The following is a 17947-nucleotide window of genomic DNA, read 5'->3' on the forward strand; positions in this document are numbered from 1 at the left end:
AACGAGACACTAGGTCATGGGAGACACTTCTCACCAGGGTCACCTCAGAAGCCCTGGCCAAACAGCATCCTCTCATCACTTCCTCAGTGATGCCTTGTGGCCCATCATGGGATGTGTGCCCGCTCCAGGTCTGCCTGTGTGTGACCTCGGGTGAGCAGGGCTTCACACTGGCGTGCCCTTCTCTGGAGGTTCTCTCTGTAAAACAAATCCCAAACCTCCTCCATTCTAGAGGGTCTACCATCGAGAGAGAAAGCCATGTGACTTCTTAATACGTGGGAAAGTTTGCAAAGTGCCTTTCCGTACTTTGGCTTTAACTCCTTTTTCTGAGTAAGGAAGCGTAAGGAAAAGTCGAGGTCTGCTACATTTCAGCAGGGGCGGAGTTACAGCGCTGCTCCTATTCATGGAAGGGGTCCACTGGGGGCTACACAATCGCAAACACCCAGGTGAAAATTAGCTGTCGGTCATTGGGATGTCTCCTCAGCCACAGGAGGCTGTCTGAATATTTGGGAACCCCCAAGTGCTTGTGGAGATAGCCTGTGACAGTTTCCTGAAAAAGATCTCTGGGCAGAGCCTCTGCCCTGGGGAGAATCTATGATGCTGCAGGATGTGATGACAGGGACACTGGGCTCCCAGCATCCACAGAAGAAGTTTAAAGACAGAAGAGCTAAGATTAATAAACAGCACTGCTCCAGGTTGGGAGGGCCACTGGAAAGCAGGCTGATGTTAAGAACTGAGTGTCGTCAGTTTGATGACGTGCACAGCCCTGTTTAGAATGCCGTGCGCTGCGGGTAGAAGCCCACTGCGCTAAGCCTGAATCTTGTGACATCAGGATTATCGCGCTGTACCAGATCCTGTGGGTCTCTCTGGGCTGTTTACGTGCCATTTGCTTTACGAGAATAATTTTTAAATGTAACTACTGTCAGGGATTAAAGTGGGACCAAGAGGATGAATACTGCCTTTTCCTCTTCAGTTGGGTAAAATGTAAAAATCACCTTTCCTCTCTTTGATATATGGTTTTTAAAATGTGTTGATAATTGGGGGTTTCCAATTGGCTTTCGGAGAAGAGTGCTTTATCACTTTTGACCAGGTGGGGGCTCTGCTGAGCCGTATTACTGAGCTTGGCTTTGCAAATTCTCTGAGACAGGACTAATTTCTAGGGCTTCGGCCATGCTATGGGCATTTCGCTATAAGATCTGCAAAGCCTGTGCATTGCCACCTCTAGTGAGGACTGATTTGTGTTATTTGAAAAATGTAAGGATTTACATTCAGTCCCTAGCCCTCACTGAAATCTTAGGATTAAGGAGCACTTTTCCTTGAACTTAATTTTGCTTACTACTGAGGCCCTGTAGGGTCCAGTCTTCAATAGAGCTGTTCCTAGGGAAAGCTGGAGCACGGCCTTTGGAGAAGCACTTCCAGGCTGTTAGTTTGCCAGAGTCCCTTTTAGCGTGGTTGTTTGCCAAGCAGACAGAAAGCAGAAGCAAAAAGCATTAGCCCTAAAAAAGTAGTAATAGCTAAAACATGCATTGAGCACAGCCTGTGCTGGGTACTGTTTTAAACGCTTTGTCAAATGAACTCATTGAATTCTCACAAAATCCTATGAGATAGATGATATTATTCCTATTTTACATATGGGAAAACTGACCTCCTAAGTCAGTTGAGATCTGTTGGCACCATCACAGCCAAGCGACAGAACTAGGATTTGAACCCAGGAGGTCAGAGAGTCCATACCATGAACCCTCACTCAGCCCAAGTGTGCTGAAAATGTCTGTGTGTATAAACTGATTCTATGGTAACTGATCTGTCACAGGACCCTGATATTAGACATCATTTTAAAACAAGATAACCACTTCAATTTTTTAAAAGTGGTACTTACAATTTCTGCACACATCGAACAGTAGCTGAGCTGTTGAGATTTCTTGAAAACTGGTCTCAGAGCCCGTTGTTTGAAACATTTGTCACAGGAGCCAAATACATTAACGAGAAAGGTCTGATCACACATTTTTTATTCAAGATGAAGCTGGAAAAGAGAGAGAAAGATAAGTCAAGCAGAGAAAGACAATTATCATATGATTTCTCTCATCTATGGAACATAAGAACTAGGATGATCGGTAGGGAAGAAAGGGATAAAGAAAGGGGGGTAATCAGAAGGGGGAATGAAACATGAGAGACTATGGACTATGAGAAACAAATTGAGGGCCTCAGAGGGGAGGAGGGGAGGGGAATGGGATAGACCGGTGATGGGTAGTAAGGAGGGCACATATTGCATGGTGCACTGGGTGTTATACGCAACTAATGAATCATCGAACTTTACATCAAAAACCAGGGATGTACTGTATGGTGACTAACATAATACAATAAAAAAAATTAAAAAAAAAAAAGAAAGGGACGTTTGTGCACGAGAAAAGCCAACAGAAACAGCTTTTTAAAACCTCATCTTCCTTTGATCACGATGGTTGCTCAGACTTCCACATGTGGGATAAAGTATATGCAGTTAATTTATAACCTTTGATTTATTACAACACACTGGGTCAACACCAGCTCGTTTATCTAATCAGTAAGAAAGCAACGGACAATAGGTTTTCTGGGGTTACCATTTAACTGGCTGTTTTGGCAGCTTGCAGATATGGACGCGATTGATCTTTGCAGCACAGTATTAATCCTGTGGGGCTCCACCGTGGAAAGCATCATTGTAATGGATACTATAATTTAAAACTTAAAAAAAAATTCCTCCTCTAGGGGTAAACTTTTGGAGTAAAGACGAGAGTCAGAAAATGGTAGAACCTGATCTCACCCAATACCTTAAGGCTGAGTAAACACGGTATCAATTCTCTGCAACGGACACATCCCATTTATTAAACATTTGGCAGCCACAGACCCAGGGTCCCCGTCTGTCCAACCAGAAGTCATCAGACAGGCCCAGGTCATAGAAGGGAGTTCAGACTTACAGAAGCAAAACCGTCTGGTGGCTAAGGGTGCTGGCTTACTGACCAGATCCTGGCCCCGCTACTTCAGCAAGTTACTTGAGCTCTCTGGATCTTTGCTAATCAATCAAATGGGGATCTTAACATCTACTGTCACGGGGTGGTCAGGGGAATTATAAGAGACAGTGCAGAAGCTGAGTGCAGGGCTGGAATCTAGTGAGCGCTCCTAGATGTGCGGCTGCCCTGGGAGTGCTACAGGCTCAGCAGCCGCTGCTGCAGTGGGAGGAGGGGATGAGGAGGAGGCTGGAGATGTGGAGAAAGCGGAAGGGAGCCGAATGCGACGAAGGCCTTAATGTAAAGCAATGGTGTAGGATGGATTTGGACCATGCTTATGAAGAAGAGCTAGACTTGGTGACATGTGGGGACAAGGAGGGGGAGAGGTGTATGAAGCCTCCTGGGTTTCCGTTTGGGAGCCTAGGTGTGGTGGTGTCACTGTTGGGGATGAGGACAAGGAGAGTAACGGGGGGCGGGGGGCAGCCATCATAGCCGAGCCAATTTAATAGGTGTTTCAAAGAATGGGCCACATCAAGTTTCGGAGAAATGACCCCCTGAGTATAAAGAGATTTGGGGGCACTGGTCGGAACATTTCAACAGAGTCAAATTTGAGAGGAATGTATTTGTAGGGCAGGTGGCAGTGGGGCCACCTCAAAGGGAGAATGTCTACCACGCAGAGGTGACCATGGGACTGCAGAAAGAATGGGGAGAATGAATTGGGTTGAACTCCCACAACAAAGGGGCAGCTGACAGTAGCTCTTGAGATGTCTAAGTGATAGAGAAGTAGAGGACAGTCCCTCAAGGATGAGAGATCAGAAGGGAACCAGCTACTGACCGCCACGGAGTGCCTGGCCCTGACTGCTCACAACCACCCCAGGAAGGAAGCAGACATGGGTGTTGGGATTAAGTAAGTTCAAGGTCAGCAATGGAGCCCGAATCTGTATGTAGTAGGACCCCAAAACCCTTCTCGTGAAGCTGGCACAATCAGGCTGCTCTGCCTTTTCATAAAACAGGAGTTAAAGGAAGCAAGAGGGCCTGCCCCCTGGAGCCTTAGCCTTTGGCGAAGACCCGGTAATGCTGTCCCCCACTGCCCAGGCCTGCCAGTCACAAGGTCATGCTGAGGACTCCAAGTAATAGCATTAGGAAGGGGAGCCATGGGTTTTTCAGCAAGGGAGCAACGTCATTCAAGTGGATTATTCTAGCATCTGTGCTTCCGGAAGTAGGTCAGAGAGAGAATGTACAGCAGGAAAATTAACTAGGTTAGGAGATTGTTATCATGCTCTGGGGAAGAGGAAATGAGCTCTAGACAGAGGGGCAGCTGTGGGAACGGAAGGTGAGAGAAACCGCGGGGACAGAGTGGAGAAGGAATACCAGCATGGCTAGGAGTTGTGGGAGAGAAGGAAAAAGGGAAGGAGAGAAAATGCCCATATTCCAAATCTGGAGAGAGACACTGTTCTCCTTCCCAGACTGAATTTTAAACGTTTTCAAATGATAAGAGCTGTACATGTTTATTATAACTGGAAACAGGACACGAAGAAGGAAAATTAATCACCTACACGCCCTATACTAACAAAGTGGTTGTTCTTAACATTTTATGTTTTCTTCTAGTGTTTTCATAAGCATATGTTTATGCTTTTTTAAAAATTGGAATTGTATGCAATATATAATTTTGAACTTTAGTTTTTTGCTTCCTAGTGTTTTTGTCTACACGTGCCATTGCATATTCTTAGAAAACATCATTTTCTAACGGAGACCATAAGTTTTGAGACATATCAACCTTAAATCACTCCACACACACGGCTAGCACTTTAGATCTGGTTGATTAAGCACGGGCAAGCTACAGACTAAATTTGAAATATTACACTATTTAAAACTAGAAACATTATACATGGGCCTTGCAGTCTGGAAAAATCAAAAAGGCATAAGGAAGAAAATAATCACCTATAATCCCACTGCCCAGAGAGACTCCTGGTCCACATTTAGGCATATGCCAGAGTAGATTTTATGGTTTTTACATACTGATGTTCGTCACTTAGCATTTATACCATGCCCAAATTTAATTATAGTGCATTCTACCATCCTTACTGTCAATAATCCTTTTTATGATGAGGGAACTTTTAACAGCTCGAACAAATGCTTCAATGAGCATTCGACAAGATAAAAATGTCCCATTTTAACAAGCCTTGACATGAAGGGGTTCTGCAGTAATCCAGAGAACTTCTCAGACCTTCCCCTCACCCCAAGCCAAACACAAACCTTCCTTGCAATGTTTCACCTAAACATATAGCTTAAAAATTACCAAAACCCCACCACCCCGTATTTATTTTCAAAAGAGTACAGATCAAAGATGGAAAGTTAGAAGTGAAAGTCCCCACTACTTGCTCTGCGCTCTCTCCTCACATTTACATTTGGTGCATATTCTTCCAGACTTTTCTGACACCACAGATAGAGCTGTGAGTTATACAAATAAGGCTGTTAGCTATTTGCTTTTTTCCACCTAATTTATTCTGTTAGTACTTAGAGATCTGTTTTTCGGTAATAGCTTTAATATTACTCTACACCTGTAGTACCATGATTTATTAAACCAACCTCTCATTATTGGATATATAGGGTATCTCCAGTTTTTCCTTTTAGAATAATGCTTCAATGACCCAACTGAAAACGGGCAAGCAACCCCGCATGCTTTCTGCTGGGAATGTAAAATGGCGCAGCTGCTATGGAAAACCGCTTGGCCGTTCCTTAGAAAGTTGAACAGAGCTGTCACCATATGACCCAGCAAATCCACTCCTAGGTATATATGCCCATGATAACTGAAAATACATACTCACACGAAAACGCGTACATGAATATTTGTAGCAGCATTTAAACTCGAAGTGGAAACAACTCAAATCCATGAACTGATAAATGGATAAACGCAATGTGGTATATCTCTATAGTAGAATGTTACTTGGCAATAAAAAAAGAATGAAATTCTGATCCATGCTTCCACACGGATGAACCTTGAACACATTATGCTAAGTGAAATAAGCTAGACACAAAAGGCCACTAGTTGTGACTACATTTATACGAAATGCCCAGGATAGACAAATCCATACAGATGGAAGGTAGATTACAGGCTGCTCCTCAGCAGGGGGAGGGGTGAGCGGGGAGTGATCGCTTAATGGGTATGGGGTTTCTTGTCTGGGGTGACGGAAATGCTGTAGAATTAGATAATGCACATCGTCGTGTATATACTAAAAACCACGGAAATGTATGCTTTAAAACGCTGAGTTTAGGGGGTGCCTGGGTGGCTCAGTCGGTTAAGCATCTGACTCTTGATTTCAGCTCAGGTCGTGATCTCAGGGTTGTGGGATTGAGCCCCACATCAGGCTCCATGCTCACTGGGGAGTCTGCTTGAGATTCTCTCTGTCCCTCTCCTTCTGACCTTCCCCACTGTATGCTTTCTCTCTCAATCTCTCTAAAATAAATAAATCTTTAAAATGAATAAATAAACAAAATGCTGAGTTTTATGTTATGTGCATTATTGCATTGAAAATTATTTTTTAAATACAAGGCTTTGAAGAGACACGTCACCAATGCAGACATTCATATGCTCAATAAACATATAACGAGCAATATCATTAGTCATCAAAGAAATGCAAATGAGAACCACACTGCTATACCATTACTTACCCTGTGGGATACCTGAGACTTAAAAGACTGACAATTTGATGTGTGGGCAAGGTGTGGAGAACTGGACCCCTTTCCTTGCTGGTGGGAGTATAAATTGGTATGACCACTTTGGAAAACTGGTTGACAGGACCTACTAAAGCCACGCACATATATAATCCGTGAGCCGGCAGTTCTACTCTCGGATATATACTCATCAGAAGCAAATACTTACATCCTCGAAGAAAAAAAAAAAAAAAAAGGAATTTCATAGCAGCTTTATTCACAAGAGCCCCAAGCTGGAAAAACCCAAGTGTTCATCAACAGACGAGATAACTTGTGATGTGCAATGAACTTTTGATACACATGATAATGTGGGTATATCTCACAGACTTATGACTATATAATGTTTGTATCAAAACCTCTTCCTATTCCAGGAGCACCTGTGTGGCTCAGGCAGTTAGGTGACCAACTCTTGATTTTGGCTCGGGTCAGGTCTCAGGGTCCTGGGATCAAGCCCCATGAAGGGCTCCAAGCTCAGCAGTGGGGAGAAGTGGGGGGGGGAAGAGGGAGGTCTGCTTGGGATTCTCTCTCTCCCTCTGCCCCTCCCCCCGGCTTATGTGCACACGCACATTCTCTCTCTCTAAAATGAATACATCTTTTTTAAAAACAGATTTTATTTATTTATTTTACAGAGAGAGAGAGGGCACAAGTAGGCAGAGGGAGCAGCAGGCAGAGGGAGAAGGAGAAGCAGACTCCCTGCGGAGCAAGGAGCCCGCTGCGGGGCTTGATCCCAGGATGCTGGGATCATGAACTGAGCCGAAGGCAGACACTTAACTGAGTAACCCAGGTGCCCTAAAATGAATAAATGTTGAACGCCCCCCCCCCAAACCCCAATCCTCTTCCTATTCCATAAGCTGCATTCTGAGGCTTATGTTGACACGTAAAGCGTTCCCTGGATCAATTTTTAAAACATTATATGACTTTACAGATGCCTAATCTTCCCCTCCCTGATGCCAACACTAAATACATTTTTAAAACAAAACACCTTCCTATTATTTCAGAAGAAGCACATGTGGGTTGTAGAACAATTACAACATGCGGATTAACCACCGCCGCCCTTCCCCTGCGCTCCCGCCTCACAGGATGCCCAGTCGACACCTTGGTGTGCGCGTAGAGCACTCAGCCGAGCATGCAGGGAAACCCGAGTATGCTCGTATACTGTTAGCACACACATACCTTCCACAGAGGCAACACTCGGAGCGACCGCCAAGAAGTCAGAGCTGCAGCTCCCAGGTGGAGGTGCGAAAGCAGAAGCTGTGCCTCTAATCTCCTTATCCGGGCGGCGCGGCTCAGACGCTTTGTCCCTTCCCACGGGCACTCACTGCCGATGGCAACCTTCTGTCCTTCCACAGCAGATGCCCTCGGAACCTCTGTTGGCCTGTTGCATGGGCTCCGTTCTGTCCTCTGGAGAAGGCAGACTTGGCAGGCTGGACCCTCATGAATCTATGCTCCACTCCACTGAGCAACCCTGACATTCACCTGGGACTGTTATTAGCACCTCCCGCCTGCTCAGTCCTCGTCCCACCAACACCTCTTCATTTTGGCCGTTCTTCCCACCTTCAGCTTTGTGGGACGGACTGAGATGTGGGAGACATGCCCCTCGCCCCTTCTCCATGCATCAATTTTTCAACCTCTGCAGGCCTCCTTGTTCCCAGACAAGATCTGCTCCTTCCCAAGGCTGACCAACCCCCGTGCCCCCAATCCTGCTGCCTCTAATAGGACCTTGCTCCTGCAGCTCTGCCCCGTCTCGCCAGCACTAAGATGAGCACAGGGATGAGTGAGACGTGGGCCTGCTCTCCAGGAGCTCACAGGGTAGCAGAGGAGATGGGCAATAGCACCGGCTGATAGCCCAGGGTGAGTGTTAAAACAGGCATGAACCCTGACATATGGGAACCGGAAAGGAAGGGTGATGGGGAGCAGAGAAAGGGCACAGACGAGGCCACAGGTCAGAAACCCAGCCAAGTGCCTGTGAATAGCCCCTCATTCTCTCACCATCTGGGAGCCCATGGAGACACGGCCTGAGCCAGGACTTAGGGCATATTTACTTCCCCTCTAAAAATGTTTATATATATTTTATGAGATATTATGAATCTATAAAGATTCCAGCATCTTTAAGTATACAATCTTTAAAGAAAGGCATAAATCTTGTGCACCTAAGAAAAATGTAATCTCCTAGCAATTAAAAGAACCTGACTCAGAGCACCTGGGTGACTCAGTCGGTTAAGCATCCAACTTTTAAAGATCTTATTTATTTTATTTATTTGACAGAGCCAGCCAGCGAGAGAGGGAACACGAGCAGGGGGAGTGGGAGAGGAAGAAGCAGGCTCCCAAGGGAGGAGCCTGACTCGGGACTCGATCCCAGAACGCTGGGATCACGCCCTGAGCTGAAGGCAGATGCTTAATGACTGAGCCACCCAGGCACCCCAGCATCCAACTTTTGATCTCAGCTCAAGTCTTGGTCTCAGGGTTGTGAGTTTGGGCCTCACACTGGGTGTGGAGCTACTTAAAAAAAAAAAAAAGAAAAAGAAAAAAGAAAGAACCTGACCCAATTCATTTGGTAATTTATTTTATTGATTAAAATATTTAAAAGTTCTACTTTTCATTTCTTCCTATACAGTGTATCAAACTGAACTAAATCATTTATAATATGAAAAGGCATCATTACGTATTAGGGTGCTGTGGCTTCATAATCATGTTTTCTTTCCATTCCTAAGATATATGTCTGTGTTATAGTCACAGCTACTGCCTGTGACTCTGTCCGAAGCAGAGGGCTATTGGGATTCTCAGAATGGTGCAGAGGAGCCTTGGGACCACTGGCCACAGGCTAGCAGGGCTGGTCAGATGACATCGTATGCTCTGAAAGGAAGGAACGAGAAGGCTTGGGCAGGGAGGGGGGTGTACATGGGATAGTCCGTTTCCATAAAACTTGGGAAACACTGGTTTCTCAAAAGGAGGAACTGACATATTCTTCATTTATTTTTATGGGAAAATTTAAGAATGTATTTGAATGCTGAAAAGATAGAGAAAATCATTTAAGTTGCCTTTTAAACTTAGTTTTTAAAGATGATGTTGTATGAACAATGAAAAAGTATGGCAAATGTGCTGGCAGATAAAATTTAAAGAAATGTTCTTTCAGAAGAGAGATAAATGGCATGGCAGTTAATTTTAATAATATAATTGTTTTAGAATATATAACATAAAGTACTTCATATGATTCATTTCAGATTGAATATTCTCTTAAAAACTAGAGGGGTCTGAAATTATAAGTATTTTTCATTATAAATTATTTTTCATTTTTAGTAAAAAGTCAGTGAACCCCACCCCGCCCACCCCGGGCAGGAGGCATGGGGTCAGAGGACTTTTGACAGGACCTTGTGGCCAAATGGGATTATTTCCTGGACTCAACCCTGGAACCCACTGGTGGCTTCATAAGTGTACTTGGGCTTCACACAAATGTTAGAAAACAGGAGACACCGTGTCCCCGGATCCTACTCCCTCTGGGGGGAGCCCTGTCATAAGACAGATCTAGACAAGAGTCACCTGGAAGAAAGCACAGGCCTTCCAGGAACCCCAGTAAAAGCTGGCGTGATTCTGAAGGTAGACGTGGCCTTTCCAACCCCAGCTAGTGTGTGTTAACTCTTACAAAATGACAGTGGCGACACCATCACCGGGAGCAGGAGAAGATGTGGCCTATCTTGGAGAATGCTTACGTTCTTCCTTACACCACATTCCAAAGCATTTCCAGTTCCGATGAATAAACTACATCCCTCATATTTGATCTTCATTTAGCTTCTGAGGGAGAAGCACACTGCCTCTCTTTCTCCTGCTATAATCTATTGAGAAAGCCTAGTTTAAAACTGCTGGGGATCTGGATCATCCCCAGAGCATGTGGAGAGGGGGTAAAAGGAAATGTAACTTGAAAGAGATATTTTGTATCCAGCATCAGCTGGGATGAATCCTCCCGGCTGTTCAGGAGAGCCTGCAAGTAAAACCAGAGGAAAAACGAATAAGGAAACCCGTGCATTCTGCTTTGTAACTATCTACAAGTCTAGAGTAAGGAAAACACAACTCCACCTTCACTGAAAATCTTCCAAAATCCCGTGAGAGAACGCACAAAAGAGCCTTTTAACAGCATAATCCCGTGGTGAGATGGTCTATGCAGGATTTCCAATCAGCTGTCGTGAATATTTACCTACCTGTTCTGTTTCACCTCGGAAGTTAATTCCCCACAGGATGGACTGACTGTAACTGGATACGTTGACCATTCTTATCCATTCTTGTGGCATAATTCTAAGCCCAAACATGAGTAGATCTGAAGTATTAAACCTTTCTAGCAGTTATCCTTCTTTGTAGTTCAGTCGTTTGTAAAATTTTTTGTTTCAAGACCCCTTTATATTCTTTAAAGATTATTGAGGACCCCAAAGAGCTTTTGTGTATGTGGGTTTAACTATTGATATTTACCATATTAGTAATTAAAACAATAATTTAAAATATTAATTCATTAAAATAACATGAACAAACCCAAGGCATGTAAACATTTGTTGAAAAATAACTATTTTTGGAAACAAAAAAAAATTAGTAGGAAGCGGTATTGTTTTATATTTTTGTAAATCTTTTTAATGTCTGACTTAATATGACCGGTGAAATCTCTCATATCCACTTCTGCATTCGACCTATGGTGATATGTTATTTTGGTTGAAGTATAGGGAAAAAAGTCTGCTTCATACATATGTATTTGGAAAAAGGAAGACTTTGCAGACCCCCTGAAAGGGTCTCAAGGACCCACAGGTTCCTTGAACCAAACTTTGAGAACTGATGCCTTAGTTGATTGGGGAAGAAACTTTAGGGATTAAAATGAGAAAAATGGATACACATTTTTCCATTCAGCCTCTGCTCCCTTGCACAGTACTGATAAGAAGACTAATAATAAACAATATACGCTGAAGGAACATAGCAGGTAAATCACGGTTTTGGTGTTTTCATTCCCTTCTCACCAAGGCTAAAATGGGTTCTGAGGGCGCCTGGGTGGCTCAGTGGGTTAAGCGTCTGCCTTTGGCTCAGGTCATGATCCCAGAGTCCTGGGATCGAGCCCCACGTTGGGCTCCCTGCTCAGCGGGGAGCCTGCTTCTCCCTCTCCCTCTGCTTCTCCCCTCGCTTGTGCTCTCTTTCTCAAATAAATAAATAAAATCTTTTAAAATAAAATTACAAGATTAAATAAAATGCATTTTTTGACAGGAAAACTGCTGCTTTTGCTAAGTGCCTTTCATTTGCATGTTTGGTAAATGTGCTTTAATCTTAGATTTCTATACCACTAATTCAATATTCAATTATTCATTCGTTCAAAGTAGTCTCCACACCCAGTGTGGAGCCCAATATGGGGCCTGAACTGATAACCCTGAGATCAAGACCCAAGCTGAGATCAAGAGTCGGACACTTAACTGACTGAGCCACCCAGGTGTCCCCTGAATTTCTTATACTAAAAATTGAAAGGTACATCCTTAAGGATCCTACCTGTACTTTGCGAACGAAGGATGGAGTCACTCTTTTCTCAAAGTCATCTATAGGTGTGTATGAATTAAGGATCTTTATGATCTGCAAACAGCACATAAGATGGTGTTAGACCATGAAAAATGACAAGTCTGTCCATGAAATAATGATTCTGATGGTTTGGGAACTGTTGGGAACCACATGTAGTTCCCTGATACTGTAATGTGGCTCTAGGAGCCATGTGCTCTGGCCTCCTTCCTCACCCCTGCCCACTCCCTCCTACATACACATCTATGAGTTCAGTGGGCAGGGAATGTATCATATACACTTTTGTGTTAAGTCCTAAGTTAGTATTAAATAAGTGCTTATTAGATAAGAAGGTGGTCCTTGGGAGATATGTGTGCACCCCAAAGAGCACACAGAGACTCAGACACACCCTATGGCTGGCTAAGCCAGAAAGGGCGACCCCAATCATATGGTCTGTTGGTGAAGGTCAGGGACACACTCAGCAAGTCCGGTCACCTGCACAGCAGACAGTGAGGTACAGCGTTCATAGATCTCCTTGGCATCGCTGTCTGTGGTCTTCTTGACCTGAAGCAACCAGGCTGCCTGAGACAGAGGTTCCAAAGTTTCCTTGGCCAAGCTGTTCTGCAAATTCTTATCTTTAAGCCATTCTTCTAAGTAGCTGATATTGCACCTGGAGTAAAAGCCAGAGAAACAGAGAACAGCGGGTGATCCACTGAGAACACTTCAGGGGAGGGTGCCGAATCCCCCAGTGTGTCCTGAGAGGGTACCTGAGTCCACTGAGAGCCTTAGGACCATGGTCCAGCAGTTTCTTCATTTGTAACATGAGGGGCTTGGACCAAATGATCAACTCTCATGATCCATGGTTCTAAGGATCTTGATGGTCTAGGGTGAGGAGCTATACCAGCTATAAACTTTGGGGAAAATCTGAGCAAAAAGCAGTGACTTCAATAACTTATAAAGTGATCTATTAAAATACCCTTAATAACGGATTTGAAAATCTACTAAAGGAAAAAATCCTAGTGATATTTGAAGACCTTACATTGGTATAAAAAACTGATTTCTTTTCCTAAATTGGCAGAAAATTTTCAGTTGGTAGAAAGCTTTCATTCAGTCCACTGGGGTTTTTATTCTTGATTCTGTCACTAATTATCACAAGTTTGTAAGGTAAGGGGCCTGGGTTTTAGTCCCACCAATCTACTGTGTGAGCTTGGAAAGTTACTCACCCTCTCTGGGTAAAAGAGAGTGTTAAGAACCCTCATATATTGCTAGTGGGAATATAAAATGGTAGAGCTGCTAAGGAAAACAGGCTGGCAGTTCCTCAAAATGTTAAACATGGAACTGCCATATGACCCAGCAATTCCACTGTTAGATACATACTCAAGAGAACTGAAAGCATAGCCACATAAAAAAATTGTGCACAAATGTTCACTGCAGCATTACTCATAATAGCCAAAAAATGAAAACAACCCAAAGTGTCCACCAACTGATGGATACACAAATTGTGGTATGTCCATACAGTGGGATATTATTCAGCAATAAAAAGCAATGAGGAACTGATACATGCTACCACATGGATGAACTTAGACAACTATGCTAAGTGAAAGAAGCCAGTCACAAAAGACAACACATTTTATGATTCCATTTATAAAAGTGTCCAGAACAAGCAAACCTACAGAGAAAGAAAATATATTCGTGGTTGCCTAGCCTGAGGGAGAGGGGACTGTGGAGGTGGGATATGGTAGCAGACAAGAATGCTGCTGCTAGTGGGTATAAGGCTTCTCTTTGGAGTGATGGAAATGTTTTAAATTACATTATGGTGATGTTTGCCCAACTCTGTAAATATACCAAAACCCATTGACTGATACAGAGATAGTTTACAGAATGGACAAACAGATGGATAATTTACAGCATGTAAATTATCAGGAAGCTGTTTTTAAAAATTGAGGTTGGGAGCACCTGGCTGGCTCAGGGGGGGGAGCAGCAACTCTTGATGTCGGGGTCGTAGGTTCGAGCTCCACGTTGGGTGTAGAGATTACTTAAATAAATCAACTTAAAAATATGAGCGTTGAACCAGGTGATCTCTAAGGTCATTTTTAGCTCGGACCTTCTAACTTAGCATCTCCCTATGTGGGTCATTATAACACTGGGACAATAATGCTGAATTGGTATATTCCATAGGGATGTAATGAGTGTGAGATACCATTTCTTATACTGGTTTCCCTCCTTTTTTGCACCGTAATTTTGCCCCACTAGTTTGACTTCTTATTACAATGGATTCCTATTGGGCTTCCCATCTTATCCCTTTTAATAATCCTGCCACAGTCCTTCCTTAATCTGGATGTTGAGAATGTTAATTCTCCCACTCAAAACTCAGTGGTGGAATATAATCCAGTAATTCCACTACTGGGTATTTACCCAAAGACAATGAAAACACCAATTCAAAAAGATATATGGACCCTTATGCTTATTGTAGCATTATTTACAATAGTCAAGATATGGAAGCAACCCAGGTGTACCCTGAGATTGTTTTTTTATTATGATAAAAGACACATAAAATTTACCATCTTAACTACGGCACAGGTGTTAACTGTACGCACCATGCTACCTAACAGAGCCCTAGAACTCTTTTATCTCGCAGACTTGAAACTAACCCCTCTCTCCTCAGCCCTGGGCAACGACCATTCTATCTTCTGTTTCCAAGAGTGTGACGGAAAGAATACGTTCTTTGATCATATGGAATTAAACTAGAAGTCAGTAACGGAAAGGTAGCAAGAAAGTGTCTGGATACTTGGAAATGAAACAACATACTTTTTTTGTTTTTTAGATTTTATTTATTTACTTGAAAGAGAGAGAGAGAGACAGAGAGCACGAATGGTGGGGAGGGGCAGAGGGAGAGAGACAAGCAGCCTCCCTGCTGAGCAGGGAGCCCCATGCGGGGCTCCATCCCAGGACCCTGAGATCACGACCTGAGCCAAAGGCAGACGCTTAACCGACTGAGCCAACCAGACGCCCCCGAAACAACATAATTCTAAATAATCCACAAGTCAAAGAGTAAGACTCCAAGGAAATGAGATACTGTTTTCAATTCAACAAAAATGAAAAAGAACATCTCGGAATTTATGGGATAAAGTCAGTGCTTGGAGAGAAGTTTATAGCATTAAATGCTTTAGAAAAGGGAGATCTCAAAGTCAATAACCAATGCTTCTACCTTAAGAAACGAGAAAAAGAAGAGCAAAATAAATCCAAAGCAAGCAGAAGACATGACCTAATAAAGACAGAAACAGAAATCAATTAAATTTTTTAAAATAGAGAAAAATCAATGAAAGCCAAAACCGGTTATTCGAAAGGATCCGTAAAACTGATAAACCACCTCTAGCAAGACACGATCTCCTCTCTGCAGCACTTGTGACTTAACTGTAATTGCCTTAAATTGTTATTTGGCTGTGCTAAGGTTCTAGAGGAAGGGATCAAGCTGATCTTTCCTTCATTTCCTGTGCCCTCCTCCACGCAGTGCGGGTCACAGAGGTGACAGTCAGTATATACCGGCTGAGTATACGATAAGCACCCAGGGCCAGGATTTAAAATATACAAGTACTAGTTACTAGTCTTGAACCACTGAAGGAAGGCCCTGGGCCTGAGCGCTAAGCTAGCTTGGTGCAGAGTGATGGTGGGGGGCAGGTGGGGGGGCGGGGCACCGCCCCACCGCAGCCCTGCCCGTTTCCCAGAGTCCTCCTGCACGCCCCCCACCCCAGCAGTGCAGCTCACGCGGAGGGGGCAGCCTCGTGTGGCCCCGGACGTCTCCCAGCCGCCTCTGGGTGTGAGCGGAGGCTCTGGGTTTTACCTGATCTGCATGCCTTTTCTGCAGGAGCACATGTCTTTCCGCAGGAAGAGGCTGTTCAGCGTGACGGCCCCGATCAAGAAGAAGAGCTGCTTCACGGCCTGCCGCACCAGCTCAGGGTCCAGGCCGTTCTGGCACATGGTGCTGTAGAAGTAACTCAGCTGCTGCAGGACGGACGTCATCGTGTAGGCGTCCGTGTCATCTATGCTGGATGACCGCTTCCGGAAGCCTGTGGGCTTCAGGCCAGAAATGCCTTGCAGGCTCTCGTACTCCAGCATGCCTGGCACTGGACAGGAAAACACAAGCGTTTCTCGCACACACGGTGGGGACAACCAGAGAACATTTCCCAGTGCTCTCCTGGGTCTGTTCCAGGAGGTGGGACGTTTTCCGCAGGAGTTAGCAGTGGACGGGAAGCAAGAGGATCAAGGATTGAGGAGCCCCGGGGCGTGGGGGGAAGGGGACCGAGTGCATGGCTGTTTACAACAGGGCAGCAGCTCCTCTTGGAGGCTTGGAGTCCCTCTTCTTTCAACTTCACAGGAGAGGGAGCAGGTTAACGGGTAACTCATGGTCTGGAACCATTTAAAGCCTGAAGTAGTTAAATTTCAGAAATCTGAAGAAAGTATACAAGAATTTGAGGGGGACTCTAAGATTTCAAAAATGCTTAGTTACAACCTAGAATTAGCTCCCTGAGTAGCAGCCGGTCTCCCTAGTCTTTCCCTTCAGGAGAATCTCCCTTTCATTCAGGCAGGAAACTATGAACCACGTACTTCGATATAGGTCCTCATTTCAAGCAATTAAAAAGAATTAAAAAGTAGACATTGACACAATTAAACTTTTCTGGTTTTAAAATTACATTCTTTGTAATCACATTCCTTATACCAGATATATTTTCTTAAGGTCTCAGGGCGAACATGAATATTTTTTGGTCATCAGTTCTTTTCGTACCTATTATTGGTTGAATGTTATTTTCCATCACAACAACGAACCGATGATATATTCGTATGGCCACATCACTCAGAATCTGTCTGTATTCTGAAAGGTCAAAATTGTTCAAGCAATTCTTATTCTGATGTGGACTATTGAGCTTCATGAATTCCTGAAAGTAATGTGAGCATATAAATATTAGAATGATACAGACATGTGGGAAATTAAAATACTGCCTCTGTTACAGACATTCCGATGAGCTCCTACACTTTAAAACCTAGTGTCCGATTTGTATGAAACGAGCTCTGCACGCTTGTGGTACTGCTTAATCTCTGTCACTAACTGTCGCCATACTGCCTCCTCACCCTACAGATACGTGCCCCCCGCACCTACAGAATACACTGCAAAACAACTCCCACGGAAGCTCGTCAAAAAAGCCTACAAAGCACCAAAAGAAACAAACAGCTCTAAGAGGTCATGCAATACATGAGATTCACGACTTAATGATTATAGAGCATAGATCAATCTGAAATATTTTAAAATGTGTGCTATGGACTCAATGTTTGTGATGCCCCCAAATTCATATGTTGGAGCCCCTCCTCCAGTGTGCCTGTATTTGGAGATGGGGCCTGTGATCAGGCAATTCAGATCGAATGCGGTCCTAAGTGTGAGGTCCTAATCTGATAGGATTATTGTCCCTTTAATAAGAGACACCAGGAAGCTCGGTGTGTCTCCTTCCACACCCGTGCAGCAAGGAAAGGCTGTGGGAAGGCCACAAGCCAGGAAGACAGCTCCCAGCAGGAACCAGCCGTGCTGGCCCCCTAGTGTCAGACTGCGGGCCCCTCGAACTGTGAGAAAATACATTTCTGTGGTTTAAAAGCCTTCTCGTCTGGGGTATTTTGTGATCACAGCACAACCAGACTAATACAATATATTCAACATTTCAAAGAGATAAAAGAAAAAGCATTAAGAAGAGGATATAATG

At 44.1% G+C, this 17947-nt stretch overlaps 1 protein-coding gene across 2 annotated transcripts in view; it reads right to left on the reverse strand.

Moving 5' to 3' along the window:
* Positions 1-9235: 9235 nt before the first annotated feature.
* Positions 9236-17947, reverse strand: part of MYO5C (myosin VC) — a 95799-nt gene continuing 87087 nt past the window's right edge. For both annotated transcript variants that reach the window (XM_045812174.2, XM_045812175.2), the window contains 5 exons: positions 16984-17134; positions 16042-16324; positions 12696-12870; positions 12198-12278; positions 9236-10665 (listed from right to left, as the gene is read on the reverse strand). In XM_045812174.2, the coding sequence (XP_045668130.2) occupies positions 10513-10665; positions 12198-12278; positions 12696-12870; positions 16042-16324; positions 16984-17134 (843 nt within the window). In that variant the 3' untranslated portion in view covers positions 9236-10512. The remainder of the gene's footprint in view (positions 10666-12197; positions 12279-12695; positions 12871-16041; positions 16325-16983; positions 17135-17947) is intronic.

This window comes from Ursus americanus, chromosome 36, assembly GCF_024610735.1.
Source record: "Ursus americanus isolate L20-20 chromosome 36, mUrsAme1.1.p, whole genome shotgun sequence".
Taxonomy (NCBI): Eukaryota; Metazoa; Chordata; class Mammalia; order Carnivora; family Ursidae; genus Ursus; species Ursus americanus.